Source organism: Penaeus japonicus, unplaced genomic scaffold (genome assembly GCF_977035675.1).
Source record: "Penaeus japonicus unplaced genomic scaffold, GWHDUDI00000001_assembly GWHDUDI00000002, whole genome shotgun sequence".
NCBI lineage: Eukaryota > Metazoa > Arthropoda > Malacostraca > Decapoda > Penaeidae > Penaeus > Penaeus japonicus.
The window spans coordinates 47008671-47030889 of record NW_028234404.1 but is presented as its reverse complement, the minus strand read 5'-3'; the positions used below and the strand labels follow the sequence as shown (position 1 = coordinate 47030889).

General features: G+C 36.7%; 1 protein-coding gene across 25 annotated transcripts in view; it reads left to right on the top strand.

Moving 5' to 3' along the window:
* The window catches only part of Atpalpha (sodium/potassium-transporting ATPase subunit alpha), a 207329-nt gene extending 190866 nt beyond the window's left edge, over window positions 1–16463 (top strand). For 8 of the 25 annotated variants that reach the window (XM_086552198.1, XM_086552169.1, XM_086552120.1 and 5 more), the window contains 13 exons: window positions 2328–2468; window positions 2675–2878; window positions 4527–4640; window positions 5907–6041; window positions 6212–6329; window positions 6461–6646; window positions 6826–8076; window positions 8207–8463; window positions 11560–11654; window positions 14465–14639; window positions 14806–14936; window positions 15132–15233; window positions 15366–16463. In XM_086552198.1, the coding sequence (XP_086408324.1) occupies window positions 2328–2468; window positions 2675–2878; window positions 4527–4640; window positions 5907–6041; window positions 6212–6329; window positions 6461–6646; window positions 6826–8076; window positions 8207–8463; window positions 11560–11654; window positions 14465–14639; window positions 14806–14936; window positions 15132–15233; window positions 15366–15486 (3030 nt within the window). In that variant the 3' untranslated portion in view covers window positions 15487–16463. Of the gene's footprint in view, window positions 1–2327; window positions 2469–2674; window positions 2879–4526; window positions 4641–5906; window positions 6042–6211; window positions 6330–6460; window positions 6647–6825; window positions 8077–8206; window positions 8464–9042; window positions 9138–10792; window positions 13002–14464; window positions 14640–14805; window positions 14937–15131; window positions 15234–15365 lie in introns of all 25 variants that reach the window. The other 17 variants (XM_086552173.1, XM_086552126.1, XM_086552208.1 and 14 more) reach the window with 5 other exon arrangements.
* Window positions 16464–22219: the final 5756 nt, after the last annotated feature.

Sequence of the window (22219 nt, the reverse complement as noted above, 5' to 3'; positions counted from 1 at the left end):
ATGTATAAATTTTTATTTATATATATATATATATATATATATATATATATATATATATATATATATATATATAATCAATTTCTATATACACATATACATATAGATATGCACATACATACATACACACACATTTATAAACATACATATATACATACATACATACATACATACAGATACATACATTTATACATATATATGTGAGTATATATATACACACACAAATTGGTATTTGTTCATTCTGTTAATTCACATGATTTTTATTCTGTAGTTTGCACAGCTTGTTGTATGAAATTTTGTTGTATTTTCTCCACTTGCCACAAGTAGACCTGAAATTTTGTTATCCTTAAAACTGCATGAACTATTTATTTGTAGCTTACATTATTTCTAGAATTGGATATGTTGATTTATTGCCTGTTTATTATCATAATTTAGATTAACAGAATTTTTTGCTTTTTACAAGAGCCACCCCTCTTATCTTGGCTACATTTTCTGGTTTTGTTCAGAATGTCCACGTGTATTTGTTTTTTCTGTTTTTTGTTTTAATTGTGCTTCATCAATACCCTATTTATGTTGTACCTCGTAGAATCCAAATTATTTCCTAATTCCCATTGCTATGAATCATGTCCTTAGGAATTAGAAATAAATGTTTTATTTGAATACAGTATCCTTAAATGCAAGCACATGCAAAAAAAAAGAAAAAAAAAAAAAGAAAAAAAAAACCCTTGGTAATATTTCTTTTCTTAATTTATATAGTTCTTATATTTTATTTGAATGTGACAAATGCATATTAGATGAAGATAGTTGAAGGCACTTCTCCAACCCAGTAAAAGGAACTGTAGATTTACTAGTGGCTGTAAGTGATGCACTATTCTGTTTTATGATTTTCACAGTCATACACCGTTGAACAGTACGAGTCCAGATTGATTTACAACAGACATACAGGTCCATATCCCAGCTAGTAAAATTTTTTCAAATTTAGTAGCGGTTAAAATTTAGTAGCGGTAAAAGGTTCACAGAGTCAGGTAAAAGATGATGCTGTAAATCATTCAGCAGATCCCCCGGATGAGTATGATTAAGCAGGAAGGCAAATGTTGAATGCTTACGCCATTTCAACTCTGCTACGTCGAATCTTAAAATTAATTAGATTTACCAAAGTTTGAGTGTGGCTCTGATGTGGCAGTCCTGCCTTTTTTCTATCCAGAAGAAAGTCGTAGAATGCATCAGAAGCTTTTTAACCTTCAGATGATAGAAATCTTTAATGGTATAAGTATTTAGTTGGTGATGGGTTATAGATATGCATGGACTTGTCATATTTTAGTCCCAGACAATTGTTTGGGAGATTTCACATTTTGTAATGTATATCTGAAATAAATTACTTTATGAAACTTATTTTTTCCGTGGTCTTTCAGCTTTTGAAGGACTAATATTTTCTGTGTTATTTCTTCTTGTGAAACTTTCCTTTGTTGTATTTTCTGTTTGACAATTGTCTTCTTGTACCATATTTTCTTTGATTTTATTATATTTGTATTGTATTTCTTGTATGCAAGTCTTGTATAACATTGGGTGAATGTGCAGAGAAGTGTATAAACAATTGTCACAGTATTACTTTATGCACTTCATGCACATAAAATGCCAATGATATCTATTTAAGAATACAGATTAATGATTCGGAAGGCTATGATGTGATATAGCATATTACCTCTGAGTCTAAAGAGCTGCAAAGCAAAGCTATCATAGCAAAAGTGATCTAGAAGGCTACCGATATTGATCAGAAAATCCCATTCATATATATATATATATATATATATATATAAAAGTTTGAGAACGATGAATTTAAATTTGCTTCTGATTATCTGTGGCAGTCTTAGACCATTGTGTGAGCTTCTTTTCTTACCAGGTGATTGGGTTTGATGCATGTTAAAGACTCATTGGTGGGAATGTTGAATGGCTATGAATGTATAGTGTGTCTGTTTGACATTGTTCTTTGTACCAAGACCTATATAACTTTTCATAAGGACTTACTAATATTTCTGTATATGACATGTTGAATTTTTCTTTTCTTTTTGAAATTTTATTCCTAAGTAATTTGTTTTTGTAATTAAAAAAAAAAAGGATCAGTTGAGTTTTCATGTTTGCTCTTTTCCATTTTAAGTTTTTAGTATCTGATATAAAGATTACTCATTTTCATATTTATTTATTTTTTCTTCAAAAGATAAAAGATTACAAGTATACAGATTGTTGGTTGTAATAAATCTCAAAATTTTAGTGCATCTTCCCTTTTGATTTTAAATATCAGCCATGTATTGACCTTTACATTTTTATTTCAGTCGAAGAAAAAGCCTCAAAAGGCTAAAGGAGGGAAGAAGGGAGAAAAAGATTTGAGTGATCTGAAGCAGGAGTTGGAACTTGATGAGCACAAGGTCCCTATTGAGGAACTTTTTCAACGTCTCACTGTTAACCCAGACACAGTAAGTTCACATGAGTTCTCAGTTATAATGTTGACATATTACATAGATGGAGAATACTGCTGTGAATTAAATTATATTATATACCAATGAATAGAATATAGAAGCTTATACCCAAGGAGTTAAGTCAAATACAAGTCCAATTGTAACACTTTCGTGTGTCGTCTTCCATGACTCAAGCATTGCTGACGTCTCCTATAACCTTCCAGGGTCTATCACAAAGTGAGGCTAAGCGCCGCCTTGAGCGAGATGGGCCGAATGCTCTTACCCCACCCAAGCAGACTCCAGAATGGGTCAAGTTCTGCAAAAATCTCTTTGGAGGTTTCTCACTCCTGCTGTGGATTGGCGCTATCCTCTGCTTCATCGCCTACTCCATTGAGACAGCCGCAGAAGAGGAACCCAACAAGGACAACGTAGGTTTTTAATGTTTTGTAGCAGATAGAGGGAATTTCTCTTGATATATACATTAATTGGTAATTATTGTCTTGTATGTAAACTAAGATGCATAGCCTTAAAATTGATTCAGGCAACTTACAATTAGAGAAAATATTAAATTTGATGTTTGTAGACATTTCCTTTGGTTAAAATTCTTGTCAGATTTTTTTTTTTTTTTTTTATATAATCAGGTAGGCCTAACTTTAGTGTACTTTAGAAAACTGTGTTACCTGATCAAATAACATGTCACAATTTGTATTTAAAAACTACAAGTTACATCAATTTATTTTTAGCTTTACAGTTAGATAATAAATTGTGAATTTATTAGTTATAAGTATACATTAAGCCTTTTGAGCAAAAGCAGTTAATGAGAAATGCAGTTTAAAAATTGATGTCAAGACCATAGATTTTTTTAATATATGAAGTTTAATATATGTATTGTCATTTTTCATATGTGTAGTTATTATTAGACATAACATTTCTTTTCTTCTTTAAAGGATTTAATTTGACAAGCAGCTGGCATGCAGATGTTGGAGTTTTAGTAGTTCGACAGAGTGACTTTTGTATATTTAAACATTTCCTATATTTTCCAGTTTTTCAGGTTGCTATTGACAGAAAAATTCCTGTATAGAAAGATTGAATAAAGCAATTGATATTAAGTTTTGAAGGGTAAGAATTAGACAGAATAGTAATGATAATAAAGGAAAGATTTATAGTCTTGATGTGTGTGTATGTATATAGGTGCGTTCATGCATCCACGGGGCCATACCTGTGTGCTTGTTGTAGATGTGGGAGGGTCCATGTGAAATCAGATTTTTCAAAACTGTTAACATGGTGATATTTTACAGTTGTACCTAGGTGTTGTGCTGACTGGTGTGGTGATTATAACAGGCGTCTTCTCCTACTATCAGGAGGCAAAGTCCTCTGCCATTATGGATTCATTTAAGAACATGGTGCCTCAGGTAAACCTGTAGTGATGCTATATACCTTAGGTATGTGGCAGATGTCAGTCTCTCTCCTGCAGTTCTTATGAGGAGTACAAAGGTAGTGAATTGTGGTGGGTATGCGATCACTTGAGGAAAAAATTAGATTGAATTAGATAGGGAATTGGGAGAGGTAAGAAAGCAGAGGCAAAATAGTCCAGGGAATTATAGATAGAAGGCACCCTTTTTTTTCCCCTATGTGAGGAAAGAAGATATTACAAAGGAATGATGGTCTGGAGTTCACAAGACAGGCACAATTACGGTAAATTTTATATTTTGATATTTTTCATTTTATGCCTGACCATTGCAAGTCACCCCCCCATTGCTTTTTATCAATTTTTTATTTTCTTGATTTTCTTTGAAGCTGAGTGAGACTCAAATCGACCAAGAGTCTTAGATTGCATAAAATCAGACATGTATAAATATAGGATCCTTCTGCATTGGCCATTATCTTCCCCTTTCCTTTTAATTTTGTTGCCTTTTAGCACATCCAGATGCAGCACTTTTACACAGAGTACACTACTTTTACCTCTGTGTCTGTGTAAAAGAAGATCCAGAACATTAATTTGATACTGAAGGTTAAGGAAAAAGTAAAATGATAAGAATTGCAAAAATAAGTACTGACCAGTAAGCTTGTTTGCAGTTGTACCTGGGCATTGTGCTCACAGCTGTCGTGATCATCACAGGCGTCTTCTCATATTATCAAGAAAGCAAGAGCTCCCGCATTATGGAATCTTTCAAGAACATGGTCCCTCAGGTGAAGATGCGAATGATTAGTTGAAGCTGTATTGCTAAGCGTATTGTGTTGTCAGTGTCCATGCATCACTGGATCTTTTTGCAGTAATAAATATAGTATGATTGGCCAATTAACAAATCTGTTGGTGCAGTTGATATTTATTGATGCATTAGAGACCTTGTTCTAATCTAAGTTTCTTCTCTGATCCTCTTGCTTCTGTCACTAAAATCTATTTTTCTGCCCTTGTGCTCTTGACTTATCTGTGACATCTTTTTGTGTGTCTATCCTCAATCTTATTTCCTCTTCGTGTATTGTGACCTTTTTCCTAACACTTTCCGTATGCCCAAACTGAAGGTATGGACACTAGTAATTTAATCTTTCTTTACTCTTATGTCAAAGTATCATATCTTCTTTACTTAACCTAACTAAGTTAGCTGACCACCTTTCCACTAACATTTTGGTGTGTGCATTAATGTGATTGATAGCATTATAGTACACTGACATCAACAAAGAAAATTTTAATCCATTCTTAATGATTTGAAGATTCAATCTGACTTTCTTATTCAATGACACATGAATTACTCCTGTATTTCTAGAACTTTGATTGAAAAAGTATATGTAGATGTCAGTGTATCAGCTGAATGATTTGCTTTAGTAATATACTTAACAGAATACAGATTTAAGGATAGAGTTTAATAACCAGGCATTGGTTTAGCCCATAAATTTTGAAGTCAGACTTCATGCCTTACAAAAGGACCCATGGTAAGGCTGTTTGATATTTGATTAGTCTTTAGTTATCCCTGCTGTAAGTTTCAACAGAAAGGCAAATTCTCTATTTATTAAATTGTATCTGGTATCCTATAACAATTTGAACTTGGAGTTGAAACTTAAGCATTACATATTTAACATGATTCTTCTCAGGTAAGCAAATGAAATATATATGTGTGTGTGTGTGTGTGTAAGTAAGTATATATATGTGTGTATATATATATGTGTATTTATATGTATATATATATATGTATATATATATATATTTATATATATATTCATATTTATATATTTGTGTGTGTGTGTCTAGTGAGTACTTGATAATATATTATTTTTATTTTTCCATCAAAGTTTAGATTTAGTATTTGAATTTCAGTTCATACTGTTAAGCAGCTTAAGAAATTAGAGCAGAGAAAAATTAACTAAGATATAAAGATTGATCTGATATGTTAGTGTAAGATTTAAAATAACTACATGTTATTAAACACTGAAGCTAATTGATACTTCTTTTTCAATCAGTATGCTATTGTTCTTCGAGATGGTGAGAAGCAGAATCTTCAGGCTGAGGAACTGTGCATAGGAGACATTGTAGAGGTCAAGTTTGGTGATCGTATCCCTGCTGATATCCGTGTCATCGAAAGCAGGGGCTTCAAGGTTAGTTTCTGGTCTTGTAAAATAAATATTTATGATATTAATTGTAGTGATGGTTTTAATATGATATTTCCATTTATTTTTTTTACTGATTGATTTGTGTGTTTTAGGCTTTCAATTATATTGAAGACTAAGTAGAAAGCAGTAATGCAAACATCTCTCTCACTCTATAGGTCGACAACTCTTCCCTGACTGGAGAATCCGAACCCCAGAGCCGATCACCTGAATTCACTTCTGAGAACCCCCTTGAGACCAAGAACTTGGCTTTCTTCTCCACCAATGCTGTCGAGGGTGTGTTATTTTGTGCTGTACATTTAGATTTTCATATCTTTCCTGATTCAAACTCCTCATTGATTATTGTTAAGTCACAGTATTAATGACATTGAAAGAGCTGTAACCACTAATTTGTATATGGTTTACAGGTACCTGCAAGGGTATTGTTATCATGATTGGCGACAACACTGTGATGGGTCGTATTGCTGGTTTGGCCTCTGGATTGGAAACTGGTGAAACTCCCATTGCCAAGGAAATTACCCATTTCATTCACATCATTACTGGTGTGGCTGTCTTCTTGGGTGTGACCTTCTTCGTTATTGCCTTCATCCTTGGTAAGGTTTCCTAGTTGAAAGTATTTGTCAAATATGTAATATTACTCTTGACTTCAGTCAGATTGTGGTACATGGCTTAATAAATGTGATGAAGGTTCTTATACTCAGTCCCTTATCTTTGAAAGATGTTTTATGAGCATAAAATTTATCCAACTAATTTGTGAACTTCATAATTTCAGGGTACCATTGGTTGGATGCTGTTGTGTTCCTCATTGGTATCATTGTAGCCAATGTGCCTGAGGGTCTGCTAGCCACTGTCACTGTGTGCTTGACTCTTACTGCCAAGCGCATGGCTGCCAAGAACTGCCTTGTAAAGAACTTGGAGGCTGTGGAAACTCTGGGATCCACATCTACCATTTGCTCTGATAAGACTGGAACCCTCACCCAGAACCGTATGACAGTAGCACATATGTGGTTCGACAACACCATCATTGAAGCTGATACATCTGAAGATCAGTCTGGCTGCCAGTATGACAAGACCTCACAAGGCTGGAAGGCTTTGTCCAGAATTGCTGCCCTCTGCAACCGTGCTGAATTCAAGACTGGCATGGAAAACACTCCCATCCTGAAACGTGAAGTAAACGGCGATGCTTCTGAAGCTGCTCTGCTGAAGTGTGTGGAATTAGCTGTTGGTGATGTAAAGGGCTGGCGTGCACGTAACAAGAAGGTATGTGAAATTCCTTTCAATTCCACCAACAAGTACCAAGTGTCCATCCACGAGACTGAGGATAAGAACGACCCACGATACCTTGTTGTGATGAAGGGAGCCCCTGAGAGGATCCTGGAACGTTGCTCCTCCATCTACATCAATGGAGAGGAGAAGCCCCTCGATGAAGAAATGAAGGAAGCTTTTAACAATGCCTACCTTGAATTGGGTGGCCTTGGAGAGCGTGTACTTGGTTTCTGCGACTACATGTTGCCAACTGACAAATACCCACTTGGATACCCCTTCGATGCTGATGCTGTGAACTTCCCTGTCCATGGTCTGCGCTTCGTGGGTCTGATGTCTATGATTGATCCTCCGCGTGCTGCTGTACCTGATGCTGTAGCAAAGTGCAGATCTGCTGGTATCAAGGTTATCATGGTTACTGGTGATCACCCCATCACTGCCAAGGCTATTGCCAAGTCTGTGGGTATCATCTCTGAAGGTAACGAGACTGTTGAGGATATTGCACAGAGGCTGAACATCCCCATCAAGGAGGTTGACCCCACTGAAGCAAAGGCTGCTGTTGTTCACGGTTCCGAACTTCGCGACATGACATCTGAACAGTTGGATGACGTCCTCCTCCACCACACTGAAATTGTGTTTGCCCGTACCTCCCCTCAACAGAAGTTGATCATTGTAGAAGGTTGCCAGCGTATGGGTGCCATTGTAGCTGTAACTGGTGATGGTGTGAATGATTCTCCTGCTCTGAAGAAGGCTGATATTGGTAAGTGGTTTTGCCAACTAAAATTACTAGTATATTTGATTTTTGATAATGCACAAAATTTTTGCTGAAATATACTTGGATTATACACACAATTTTGCAATGTTAATGATGCTGAATCTTATACTTACAGGTGTTGCCATGGGTATTGCTGGTTCTGATGTATCTAAGCAAGCTGCTGACATGATCTTGTTGGATGACAACTTTGCTTCCATTGTTACTGGTGTTGAAGAAGGCAGGCTTATTTTCGACAACCTCAAGAAGTCCATTGCATACACTCTGACATCTAACATCCCTGAGATCTCTCCTTTCTTGTTCTTCATGATTGCCTCAGTCCCACTTCCCCTTGGAACTGTGACCATTCTCTGCATTGATCTGGGTACTGACATGGTAAGTCAAGCTAACTTTTATTCCCAAAGACAACTTTCAAGGGAAGGGTGACACACTTTTTTTTTTCTCTCCCAGAACAATATTTTACTTCAAAGTTTAATATCCACTCAGTAATTTAAACACATGGCCAGACCCCAATAATTTTTTGCCACATTTAATATACAAACATATATAACCCTGGGTTTACATATTTTGCCATATATTTTACCAGTTATGGACTTTTTCTTCCCAAGCTGCCAGCTATATCCTTGGCTTATGAACAAGCAGAAAATGACATAATGAAGAGGCGCCCCAGAGATCCTATATATGACAAATTGGTTAATGAGAGGTACTGAGTCAAACGGTGATATCACCTCTGTTGTAGATGGGAAAAAATGCATAGTTGTAAAGTAATTGCCAGGTAATTCTTGAAAAGTAAATTTCTTTGCCTATTCATTGTTATAAGTAATATTCAAGTTCAGTAGCAAAACTTATCCATAATGTAGAGTACCTTGCTTTGTAAAATTGGAAAGCCTTAAGATTTGCCTCTTTACACACCCTACACGTTTATTCCCTGTACAATTTCCGTCCTCTCGGTAGATCCCAGCCATATCACTGGCCTATGAAGCTGCGGAGAGTGATATCATGAAACGATATCCACGAAATCCATTCAAAGACAAACTTGTCAACGAAAGGTAAAAAGGGCTGCATAAGAATGGATAACATGGAACGAATTTTTTATCCAGCTTTTGCAAGATGGCAAATTTCATACTCTGCCACTTTTATTAGCACGCAAAATTGGCTATGGGATTTTTCTGACTTAATAGGCAAAGGTTTGGTCTCAAATTTGAAAAGACCATGTTTTGCATGTTTCTTTTTTTATATATTTTATAACATTGAAGAAAAGAATAAGAAGACAAGAGTGGACAATTTTAGTAAGGTATTTTTAAGAAAAACAGATTGTTGAGGGACCAACAATCTGAATTCTCTCGGCTTATCAAAATGGGCTGGCGGGGGATAACAAGCAGCAGAATGCATTTACCCCCTTTTTTTATTCATATTTTATCCATATTTCAAATTAAAACTCGAAATTAGGTTCATGAGAATGATCTTGCTAGTATTTATTTTCTCTCCCCCAATAAATTATTCTACAAAAGCTATGAAAATTTAATGAACTCTTCTTTTAAGCTACTTACTTCATTGTGCTTATTCTAATACTTCAAAATTTTCTCCTATGCCTCACCATTTGCTAAATGTCATCATTCACTGTGACCAGGCAATCACATTCTTATATTATATACACATTCGCACACGATATTCATGTGTGTATGCTTGTATAGTTTACTTTTATACATGTCTATACATATGTATGCACACACCAAGCACAGAAAAAAACATTTAAATAAATACATTGACAGACAAACATTTCAGCACACAAATCCTATAATGATGGTGCAAGAGCATTTTGCAACATAACTTAAATTTTTCATGAAGATCTTTGCTTCCTGTTCCTCTTCCCTCTAACTCAGCTTATATCCTTTCTATTATTCATAGATGGATAACAAATCAATATTTTTATAATCATTATAATGATGATTATTGTTATTAATGGCCCAATATACCCATATAGCTTTTTTTTTCTCTTTTTATGGTAACTGGAATGCACTTTTTCTTTTTCATTAAATTTTCCCCCAGAGTGCAAGTCACAGATATAGACATTTTGTGATTTTTGTCTGATAAATTCAGATTTTTTATACTGATGCCATAAGTTAGAACTTGCTAACTTGAAAAATTTTATAGTAGGATTTTGGTTAGAGCATACTACCATAATACTTTTCTTAGAATTTTATATACATATGCTCCTGTCCATCACATTAAGTAATCTGCAATTATCAGAACTGATAGTATTTTTTCACCACTGTCTGGGATTATTCATAAATTTCATTCACAATGTCATCTTGCACACGGATCACCCTGCCACTGCAGGCTGAGTGTGTAGACTTGCTAACTCTCAGCCGTCCATATCGCACAACTTGGGCCGTGTTCTGTAAAGTGTATTTTTCAGGCCACATAGATATTAGATTTTTTTTTTTGTTTTTCTTGAATTAAATTTTAATATGAAAGCATGCTGGTCTCCATATTTTCATATCAGTTTTTATCTTTATACCAAAAATATAAGTTGAGAGGCCTGAAGGTTGCACCTGTTGCAAGCGGTGTTTGTGTGTATTGACCTGCCATGCATGCCATATTCATCACCATAGTGTCGTGCCTCAAAGAGTTCACCCCGTGTGTATCTGGTCTCATATCTGTCTTTTTTTGTCTGCCTCTTGTCCTGTGCTGGCCATGACAGGTCCCAGCCATTTCCCTTGCCTATGAAGCAGCTGAATCTGATATTATGAAGCGTCAACCCCGAAATCCGTTCACCGACAAGCTTGTGAACGAGAGGTAACGTGTGCAGGTTCTCTCTCTCTCTCTCTCACTTTCTCTCTGCCTATCTCTCTCTCCCTATATATATATATCACTTCCTGTATATCCATCCTACACCCTAATATCAGATCAATCAACCCAGATGCTGGAGAATCTCAGTGATCGAACCCTTGCATGAATGTTCTCTAGCAGATGCAGATCCAGAGTATGTACAAGCATCAGCTGTGCTTGAAACCAAAACAGAACAATACAAGGACAGAGTCTAAGCAATCAGGAACTAGCACTAAAAGCACAGCTTGCTTAAGTACTCTTTTTGTATGGGACACGATGACTGAGGCTTGTGTGCTCTTTTTCTTTAGAGTACAATGAATTCAGGTCCAAAATCATCTTGTCTCATGTCTTAGCCTATCCGAGATCCCCTACACACAAATTTACTGCTGTTCAAGGGGCCTGTCACCATCTTTCTGGTAATGCTAGCACATGCCCAACAGGACAGAGCAGAGCTCATATCTTGGTACATTTATTGCATTTTCTTTTATTTCTAAGTGCATTTTAAGATTCCAGGTTATGCAAGCTGCAGCATTTGTAGTGGTTCTTATCTTTAATTTCACGTGTCACTTTCGTCCCAATGTGTTTTGCATTTCATTTTGTTCAATTCTATTTTAACCTCCTTATTTGGTTAATATTTAGGTGCCTGCCATTTCCCTTGCCTATGAAGAAGCTGAGTCTGATATTATGAAGCGCCAGCCCCGAAATCCATTCAGCGACAAGCTTGTGAATGAGAGGTAATGTTTTTACGAAGTGCAACAATTTGCATACTAACAACTTCATGTATTTCTCTTCTCGTCGAGTGAGTTAGTGAAATCCAACTAACAAGCTTGTTGTCGAAAAAATGGTGGTGGTATAACAATTTGAACTTTTTTTTTTTTCTTCTTCTTTTTTTGAAAGCGTGTTGTCCAAAGATATGCTACCTCTTCTTTTTTATGAATGGTTTCACAATCATGGGGGTTTATATTTCTTTTTTTTTATTTTTGCATGCTCTCTTTTTTATTGTTTGAGCAAAACCATATATTTGACCAACAATTTCAGTGTTTGTGGAATTATGGTTAAAGTTTATTCATTCTACCAAACATTTGGTCACTTATATAAGGAAGGATTTCTAAGGTTGAACTTTTTTTTTTTTTTTTTTTTTTTGTATTGTATTACTGTTAGAAACTTCTTGCACAAACTTACAAAATGCTTTCATGGTTTTCACTCATGAATAGCATTGAGGATTAAAAAAAAAAGTCAGTCCTTTATTTTGTCTTTTCTTTTATTCTGGTGGGTGCATATAAATCAAAAAAGTTCTCTTCATTGGAATAACTGATGCATGAGTTAGAAAGAGCTTTGTGTGCATGGTGTGCCTATTCTATTTCCACATCTTTTAATTTTCCTTTGTTTATTTTTACACCCCTGTTCTCTTTGATCCATGATGCTTTACGTGTCCAAAGACTGTTCTAATTGCTTCGAAGGATATATTCCGAAATTGCTGTGGTTCATACCATGGGTCCTGTGTTCCAGCCATGTACTGTAGAAGTGCACCGTAGCGTGAATGACGCGGCGATAACGGCAGTATGCAATTCGGCTGCTCAGATGCTTCCTATTAAATGGGCTGTATTACTTAGGAAATTGTCTGTGTCTGTCTCAGTCTGACTTACAATGTAAGTAGATGATGCTTCTAGAACTTGAAATGCAATGCGTATGATCCATCTACATAGCCACACCAGTCGGTGGTCTTCACTGTGGGAAGAGGTCGTTGCTAGGCTGACTGGCTTTTCATGCTAGTTACAGGGGGAAAAGGGGTGGTTCTAGTCTATTTTACGGCTCCTGCCTTGCCCTCTACCCACCTATGAACCACCACGGCGTGTGGGCTAACCACATCACCGATTGATAGGGGCCAGCTAAGTAATTGTTCATCGCCACACCATCCTCATGGAAGCATTCCTGGATGCCCGTGAGCATTGCTAATTTTCCGTAAATTTTTACACAAATGCGCAGGTCCCGGCCATTTCCTTGGCCTATGAGGCTGCAGAATCGGACATTATGAAGCGCCAACCACGAGACCCGTGGCACGACAAACTTGTCAATTACAGGTGAGCTGCCACCACTATTCAGGAGGTTTTTCGCAAGCCCATTCTCCCTTGTTACTGTATATCAAGAATGTTTGGTTGGTGTCAAGGTGAAGCATACTGCTCCCATTGGAGAGCTGTAATTGATGTTTTAGAATTTTCACCAAGAAAATGTATGTGTTCGGACTATGTTTACAGACAGGCGCATCAATACATTGCACAGAACCACCTTATCTTACACTCGTTGGTCAATGTTTTATTGCTTAGGTTTATGTATATCTATACCTTATCCATGGAATGCCAGCTCTCAGCCTATACTACAGTTTGTTTGTAATTGCTGAAGCCTTCATTGTTTGATAGTCAGTGTTCTATGAAAATGTACATTGTGGCACATCATACAAGGATGTGGATGTAGGCAGAGTAGAGATGTTAACAAATAATATGTAACATTTTCATACATAGGCAGGTACATAATGATTTATTTTACATCACTTGTGATTGTCCAGTCCATGGATTATTAGTGGCCCGACTGTAAAGGATATCAACACTTTGTCAGTATCTTCTACCTGCTTTGTTTATACAGGAGTCCTTCATGCACCATGTTTGTGAGTTAACTGGGATAAGAATTTTCCAGTGGATTTGTGTTCGCACTGCGTTTGTATCTATTCTTTTTGTAATGGACTGATAAGGCACTCTTTATCCATACCTCAAACCGTTTGTGAAAGTTGCCCCCAACATTTGTACAAACTTCCGTTTTCCCTATGCATGGAATCTGAGGAAATTGAATGCATGAATCTTGTTTTGTTTTTTCTGTAAAATGATATGTTCCACCACCATAGAGGATCTACAGCATCTAAGAAAAGGGTAAGGGAACCTCATCTGTGCAGATACCCCATAGAGACAAAGCCTGAATTTTTCTTGTAGAGTTCTCACTTTTAACTAAGGTTTTATTCAATAACACTACTGGATACTATGACTAACCCTAAGTATTTACTCTGATTATAGTAGATAGTATGTTTATACATAGCAAGAGTTCATATCTTACCTGTTAGATGCATTTTAATTGCAGTGTTGCAATTTTCAGAAGGGATTCTTCAGATTACAGTAATTATATGTATTTATTTGAGGTATTTTTTGACACAAATATCAGATAGTTTGGCCTTTTTATGTAGAATGAATTTTGCATTCTTCCCTTGTCAACTTTTCTATATATAATTAATAACTGCACTTTTTGATGTTGTGCATTATCTGATTACTTTTTACTTTTCTATAATCACCAGATAGAACTCAGGAATACAGTGTCACATATCCCTGGCATCTCCCTCAGTTAATGAAAGTACATTTTGTACGGGGATATTACTTCTTTTTAATATTAAAAAAAAGAATCTTTGTTACAAAACTTAGTGGATCAAAAAGATAGAATAACTATATACCATACCTTATTTTTTGATAAATTTTAATTGTATGTTGTATTCCCCACACAACAGGCTCATCTCAATGGCCTATGGTCAGATTGGTATGATCCAAGCCCTGGCTGGATTCTTCACCTACTTTGTCATCATGGCTGAGAATGGCTTCCTGCCACCTCATCTCTTTGGTCTCCGTGAGCGCTGGGACAGCAAGGCCATCAACGATCTGGAGGATCACTATGGACAGGAATGGGTAGGTTTCTTGTTTTATATAGACATGAACAATTGTATGATAGGACTGTCATTCTTACTGGACTGCATAGATGAAATGAGAGACCTCATGTGAGGTTTAGAAATATGCCTTTTAGAATGTGGTAAATATGTTCTTTTCATGATTACTTTGTCTCTTCTCCAAACAGACCTTCCACGACCGTAAGATTCTCGAGTACACCTGCCACACTGCCTTCTTCACCTCCATTGTGATTGTGCAGTGGGCTGATTTGATCATTTGCAAGACCCGCCGTAACTCTATTGTCCACCAGGGCATGAAGTAAGTACTCTAAGCTCAGCAAAAATTATCCTGGTGTGATAGGCTTAAAAATGTGTTAATTTGGTGATATCCATATATTCATGTGAAAATTTTGTATTGATTCATTATAACCTGTACTTGCCAAGGTACAACATAAACACAAGCACCACTGTAGGCATTTCTTTCCGGATATTGAAATGCTGTCATTCCTTTCAGGAACTGGGTGCTGAACTTTGGTCTCATCTTTGAAACCACTTTGGCTGCCTTCCTTTCCTACACCCCAGGCATGGACAAGGGTCTTCGCATGTACCCACTGAAGTAAGTAGCCGCATTGTGTAGTAGTAGTAGTGGAGGAACAAAATGCTACTTGAATGTGAACTTGCATTCTTGGAAATAGTTTTAAACATACATGTGACTGAGGGAAACTAACATCCATCCTTCTTTTCACAGGTTCTACTGGTGGCTGCCTGCTCTTCCGTTCTCCCTGCTTATCTTCATCTATGATGAGATACGTCGCTTCATCCTCCGTAGGAACCCAGGTGGTTGGATGGAACTGGAGACCTACTATTAAGCTGTTACTGTGAGCGCAAGAATTACTAGAGCTCAAGACTGATTGCATGGCTCGCATCACCTGCCATCGTCAGTGAACTTCCCACAGCCAGCACTTGTGTCGCTATTACTTGTGGAAATTTATTTAATATCCCAATATGGAAATTAATTTCTAGTTGACCCCAAGAATATTTAGTAAAAGAAGAGGCCTGGTCTCTTCATGATTCCATATGTATTTCATTGTTACTTACTGAGGATATTAATGTTATTATGGCTGTTTCTACTTTACCCATTGTTATATTTAAAGTTTCCAGTAAGTAACAGTGACATACAGCTATATATATATATATAATGTACAGAATCCTGGTGAAGGATGTAATAAAGACAAAACCGACACTTCAAGACTGCACCAGAAGTAATTTGAACCGTGGTTTACATAACCTGGTCAACTACTGCTCCATACTGCAGGTGTGAGAAAGCAGTTTCTCTTGGGGGGGAAATAAAATGTTTTTGAATGCTGTAAACATAAAAATAAAAAATAAAAAAAAAGAATAATAATTAAACAGCAATTGGAAAATGGCCACATTGTTCAAGCTTTTTAAGTTTTTGGAAGAGGGATTTTGCTTTCTTACACAAGTGGTGCTGGGGATGTTCTCATCTGTTAAATTTGTGTAAATTTTAGTGCACATGAGTAGAAGTGTGATGGCTACAAAACTGCAGCCGAAATCAAGTGTAAAAATATTGTGTAGATAGTGTGTAGACAGCCCCAATCTTCATGAGACTACCTAGTTTGCAAGAATGTTTTCATAATTGATCATAATCATTATTCGGAGTCGAGTTGTTACAGCTGTACTGCTCAAACCTTATCCCACGTTCGTTGGTAAATGTTTCAATGCCTAGGTTTTATTTTATGTTTTCCTTCTTCTCTGGATATGTATTAACATTTTTGCTATGTGCAGTAAAATCTGAGAGGATAATACATTTTAATCTAAAAAGTAACTGTAATTTAATTTGATCCCTTTATATGTAATGCTTTATAATATTTCCTAAACTATGCTTTGGTTCTAAAAATTTTCTCTCAAAAGTGACACATTGGGTCCATAACATTCCACACTAAAGTATCAGCTTTGCACACTCAATTTGCTTTCGTTATAGAAGCCGGTCAATGGTAGAGGTAGAGTTTTTCATCTAGCTCTTAGGAACGCAAAAAAAATCATAGCTCCTAACCTTATGCTTTGTCTTTGAGAGTGAAGCCCGTTTAGAAAGAGCGCATGAACTAGAAAGAGTGCATGATTATGATGTAAACAAAATACTGGCCATTTTCCTTCATTGTTAATCCAGAGCATTCATTATTCAAAATTGAGCATTCTACCTCTGTAGTTCCTGCTCAGCTTCCACCAAGTCATGTCGAGGCTAAGTTTTTGGTGTAAACAGATTAATTTAGTTTGTGTATAGATGAATTACAAATGGTTAAAACTGCCTGGCTATAATACTTAACCATTCATTCTACATCTTGGGAACAAAACTGATTTATGTTTACTACAAAAACTATGCTGAAATCTAGCTGCCAGGTGTAGAATCTTATTGTTTTAGACTAAATGATTTGATCATACTGTATGTTACCAGTTGATGGAGGTCTTGTTGTCGAGATTTGTGGCAAGCAAGGAACCATTGCTTATGTGACCTGCAGCAAACACTATCATTCAGTGTGGTAGCCAATTACACTGTGGTTTCCTGCTTGTCATCCTAACCAAGCTTCGTCTAAAGCATCTAGCTGTGGGTCGGCCTTTGTACATAGGAGATACAGATATCATAATAATTAATAGTAAGAATATTAAATATCAAGGCAACTATATCTTGTTATAAAGCAGCACTATCACTAACTTTTTTGTGTTTTTCATGGAGGCAGAGAAGGAGCCACAAGCTCCTTTTCAAAGGGACTCGAACTTCTATGGCACTTTTTTGGGTGCGCATCTTACACCTTCAATATTGAAAAATAAATGTTTTCTCCAAACATTTGGAGAGTTTTGTTTTAGCCCTGCCTCTGATTCCATGTTCAAAAAGAGAAAATTTTAAGAAGTGGTCACAGTTTTATCATTTATTTTACAACTTCAAGGTTTTTGAATCCAATCCAAGTGCTGGATTCAACAATAAAATGTTTGAAATTTTTAAAACCTTTTTTCTTACACCTGACAGTAAGAAATTTAGAACTTTGAAAAATAAGTGCAAAAAGTAATAACCCACCGCATCTGCACTATACAAAATACAAAAAGTGCGGTCTGATTAGGAACTTCCTACATTTAACCAACCCAAGAAATGCCTGATATGATTTTAACCAAGTCAGCAATAATAATTTGGATGAAAATATCAAACAGTTGTCCAAGTAATTGCGATGTTGGGTTGATGTCACCCAGCGAACCTGACAAACGTAATACCAATGGCTTAGCTAACACAGTTTGGCAATGTATTAGAGAAGCAAGAATTACTGACCTCAGTATTTATAACGGAAACACTAGACCAAAGATTATACTCGTAATTCAGTTTGATGTAAAATGCAGGAAGAGAAATATGTCCTAGAATTACAATGGCTGTCCCCAAATGGACTGGAACAAATGTCTGGTCGTCATAAAGATCTCAAAGTTGATCTTGGAAAAGTCTCCGCTGGAGTTGAGCATACAGTAGATTAAGAGAAAAATATTCAGATAGAATGTATCAATCATAAAGTTTAATGGTACCTTAAAACTAACATGACAAGGATATTACAAGGTTAATACTAAACTAAAGATGGAAAACTGACTGATGTAATAAGAATGCGACTAAAAAGAGGATCGTGACTTGAGAACGTGGATATAAGGATATTAATCCTGTTGCTTAAATATCTAGACGGAAAAAAGGCCGTTAGGGAAAAAAATGTTTCATGTAAGAGACTTGAATATGGTTAGAAAGAGATTTGTATGGCTGTTGGCGTGTATGTGCGGTCATTATGCATCATGCACTAATGCTTTGCGTTCATTTGGGCACTACGGGTTATAGCTGACATTACTTGCCTACAAGGAGCAGCGCTGCGGCACTACATAAACAAACATGGTGGAGCTCTCGAAAACAGAAGACTAATTTAGCGTCAGAATTGATATCCCTGTGGCCACAGTTCGCACCGCACACGGAAATGAGCAAATGGAGAAGAAACAGTTTGATTTTAGATTTTTAAAAATAAATAAATAAATAAAAAGAATAATGATACAGTAGTTACAATTGATTTATTTACATAGCCACAGCAACTTTGAGAAATGGCCAATGGAATCATTTATATCTTAATAATATGGATTGGTATTGCAAAGCGAAAAATTAGATGTCCTCCACTCTCATCTGTTTGTAAAGAAATCTTCCTTAGCTTTCCAAGACCGTTGAGTTTGCAGCATTTAATAGACAAAAAACCGACTTTACCTACTTTTTGTCTAGCCTCGATCTCAAAGAGTTTAGTTGACACATTAAGTCGCTCTACAAGTGGTTGCAAAACTTCTTTCGGTGATGGCACCCTAAATTTCCGTTGTCCTTTCTGCAGCACATGTTCTTTAACTGCCCTTCCCCCAGCCCGTATGAATTTACCTATTCAACAAAGTTCATATTCGCCTGTCCCTCGAATTACTGCTGCTTGAAAGAAAGTGATCATAAATTACATGTCCGAAGGACAAGCGCACGACTCACCAGAATAATGAAGGCAAGCCTAAATTTGAAACTAGATCTACCCTAGCAGGCACGATGAATAATGATAACTAAATAAGGCAGGGGAGAAACAAACTGAAAATTTGATTACTTTAACTTCTTTGGTGAGGTATTGTATATGGTGGAATTACGGGAGAACGTACCCCCCTATTACAGGGCTTCGCCGCCCACCTGTTCTGAAGAATTCGATAACCAGCTGCACCCCCTAGGTACCCCCATCCCAAAGGATAAACAAGTGACGTTGCTGTGCACATGTGAACTGAGAATCTTTGTAACTCTTTGGTGTATCCGTAGATGTTATATCCCTCTTCCCTGAGCGCCTCGGCCCCTAGTTCAGGAACCACCGGATAAGGCAAAGGCGATTAAATGGAAGAGAGTTGGTTGTTACTGGTTAGATGTTACCTGGATATACTGCACCTCAAGGGTAAAGAAGCATTAAATCCACAGTAAATAAACAAAAATTTATGTAATGATACTTTTAATTTGTTACTTTAAAGAACAAAAATCCGTATTGGGATTTTTATTCAGTTTAATTTAGAAATGACTGTGAGGTGTTCATATTTAACATCTTGTTAATACCAAGAAATTTCCAAAGCTTCACTAAGGCGCTATAAAGAGAACGTAAAGTTACTTTTTGTAGTGAATGACTTCGTAATGCCACGACATAGTCTTTGCACCGTTACCGTCTCGGGAGCTTGTAATCTTCTGGTGTGGCGAGTTTGTTTACAAACACAAGAAAGGAAAACCTACAGCATTTTGGGGTTACAACTGTAATCTACACATTTGAGATAAACATGATTCCATCAATCATTCTCAAAGCCGTGAGTGTTTTTAATTCATGTTTCTATAAAGACTATTCATTCTTCTTGGGTGAAACGTAATTTTCCCCATTATGGAAGGCATGACACTGCACACTCATTTTTTTTATTTATTGCGCATTGCACACCTGGGTGATCTATACGCGATCATTTGTTGAAAGGGTGTGTCTGGTAGATAAGGATATGGCATTTTGTGCAATAAAATACAGCGTTCTTTGCATTTGCAATTTTGAATGAATGTGCACTTGAAGTGTACAATGCACACTTCAGTTGTTTTTTCGTCACACCCACAATCTCGGTGGAAAGTGCCTTTCTTCTCACACTGGCCTTTTCCTGCACCTGTACGTTTCTGTGTGCGATACAAAAACTTAGTCGAGTTGAATCTTCGAAGTATAATATTTCTGCTACGAAATGTCGATCTTCTTTTATGAAAATGAGAAATTATCTTTGAGAACCGCGCTGACAGAATTTATGGTGGAAATGGAAGGCTGGTTTATATATATTTTTTTAAACATAACATCTATTGTATATTTTTTGTTTAGAGCTGCAGATGATACATACACAATCTGTCTACATCTATCTATCTATATATACAAGCTAATTACAGATATCACTACCCCTCCTTTTTTAGAAAGGAAAGAGAGTGTGTGTTTTTTCCACATACTGATATGGTAAGTTATTGAGTCACCTGTCAAACTGATTTACACCAAAAGCTTCGCATTAAACATAAAACAGGGTCCCCGCTTTGATACCGCATCCTCTCCTTAAAAATCAGTTTCCACTCCACCCTCCAATAACGCGTAACCTGTTGCACATAAAAAAAAACACATCCGGAACTGACACGATATGGACGAAGATGGAATATGATTTCCGTCCACAACTGTACAAACTGCATCTCTCTTTCATAGGCCTTGCTTCAGGTGTCCTGGTGTCCTCTGGTTCGTAGAAAATATATGGATCTAATGTATCTTGGTGTACTGAAGGCACACCAGTACAGAAATCTTGATAATGATATGTTTCTTTTTGGGACAGGCGCGTTGCATGGATAAATAAACTTCATAGATTTATTTTTTTCTTTTTTAGTTTTTAGATAATCGGAATGAAATCACTTAGACGAGACATTGTGTTTTAAATGAAACACAGTTTTCGCCATTCATAGTTTGATCCATGTCCTCCTTGCTACATCAATCTCCTCAATCTCGCCGGAAGGAGTAATAATCTTTTGTCTTCTAGGTGTTTTGATTTATCGAGGACTCATACGATTAACTCTATCCCCAACAACTATACTGTTGGGGGTCCTGAGCAATGCACTTGGCCTCTTATTCTTCACACAGTCCCTGATCCTAAGCATAATCGAAATGCAAGTACATGGAAACAGTGATTTCTTGATTTATTTCTAGATATTAGAATATAACAGTGAATAAGAGGATGGCCGAGATTTCCTATGACAGGATGCATATATAACCCTGTAGCTACTTTTAAACATGAAAAGTATGTATGTTACTTGACAGATCTGCTTGGCAAGTAAAATAAATGATGTGAGGGATACAGATCTCCTAAAGGCGCCATGGTCTTATCCACTTCATAAACATTGTGAGGGTGCAGTCTCCTCAATTTGCAAATTCACCACTCGGAGTGTGAACTAGTGTGAACCGTTTGTTTCGACTCCTGTACTCAAATACATGCTCCCTACCTAATATTTGAATACGTTTCATATACGAGTCGATTTTGCCGGTTCACATATTGACAATGTTGAGTGGCGACCTTAGGAAGTGGAGGTGATTGTACTCATGTTTGTAAACTACACCCCACAATAACATATGTGAGGGCGATTAGGTCAAACCTTCGCAAACTGTTTGAATACAAGAGGTTTTGCGACTGGTACACTAATCGGGTTGCATGAGGTTACACATTTTGGCATGCCTTATTTTACGTGTCTGGCTTTCAGATAGAGAATCCCTATCGCTGGGCCTCGTGTTTGTACAACAGCAAGAACACTTCTCTTTCAAGACACATGGACATTTGTCTCGCTGTGGCCATAGCATCATGGGCCTTTGTGAGAGCTTTCGGTGTGTTCACCAGAGATCTGAACCTGGGATTATGATGACATATTCTTTTCACAATTGCCTCCTAGGCGATAATTTCCATACTGTATTCTTTGTCTTTGGGTCTGATGTGCATAACTTTGCACTTCAATTCAACAGATCCGAGCAG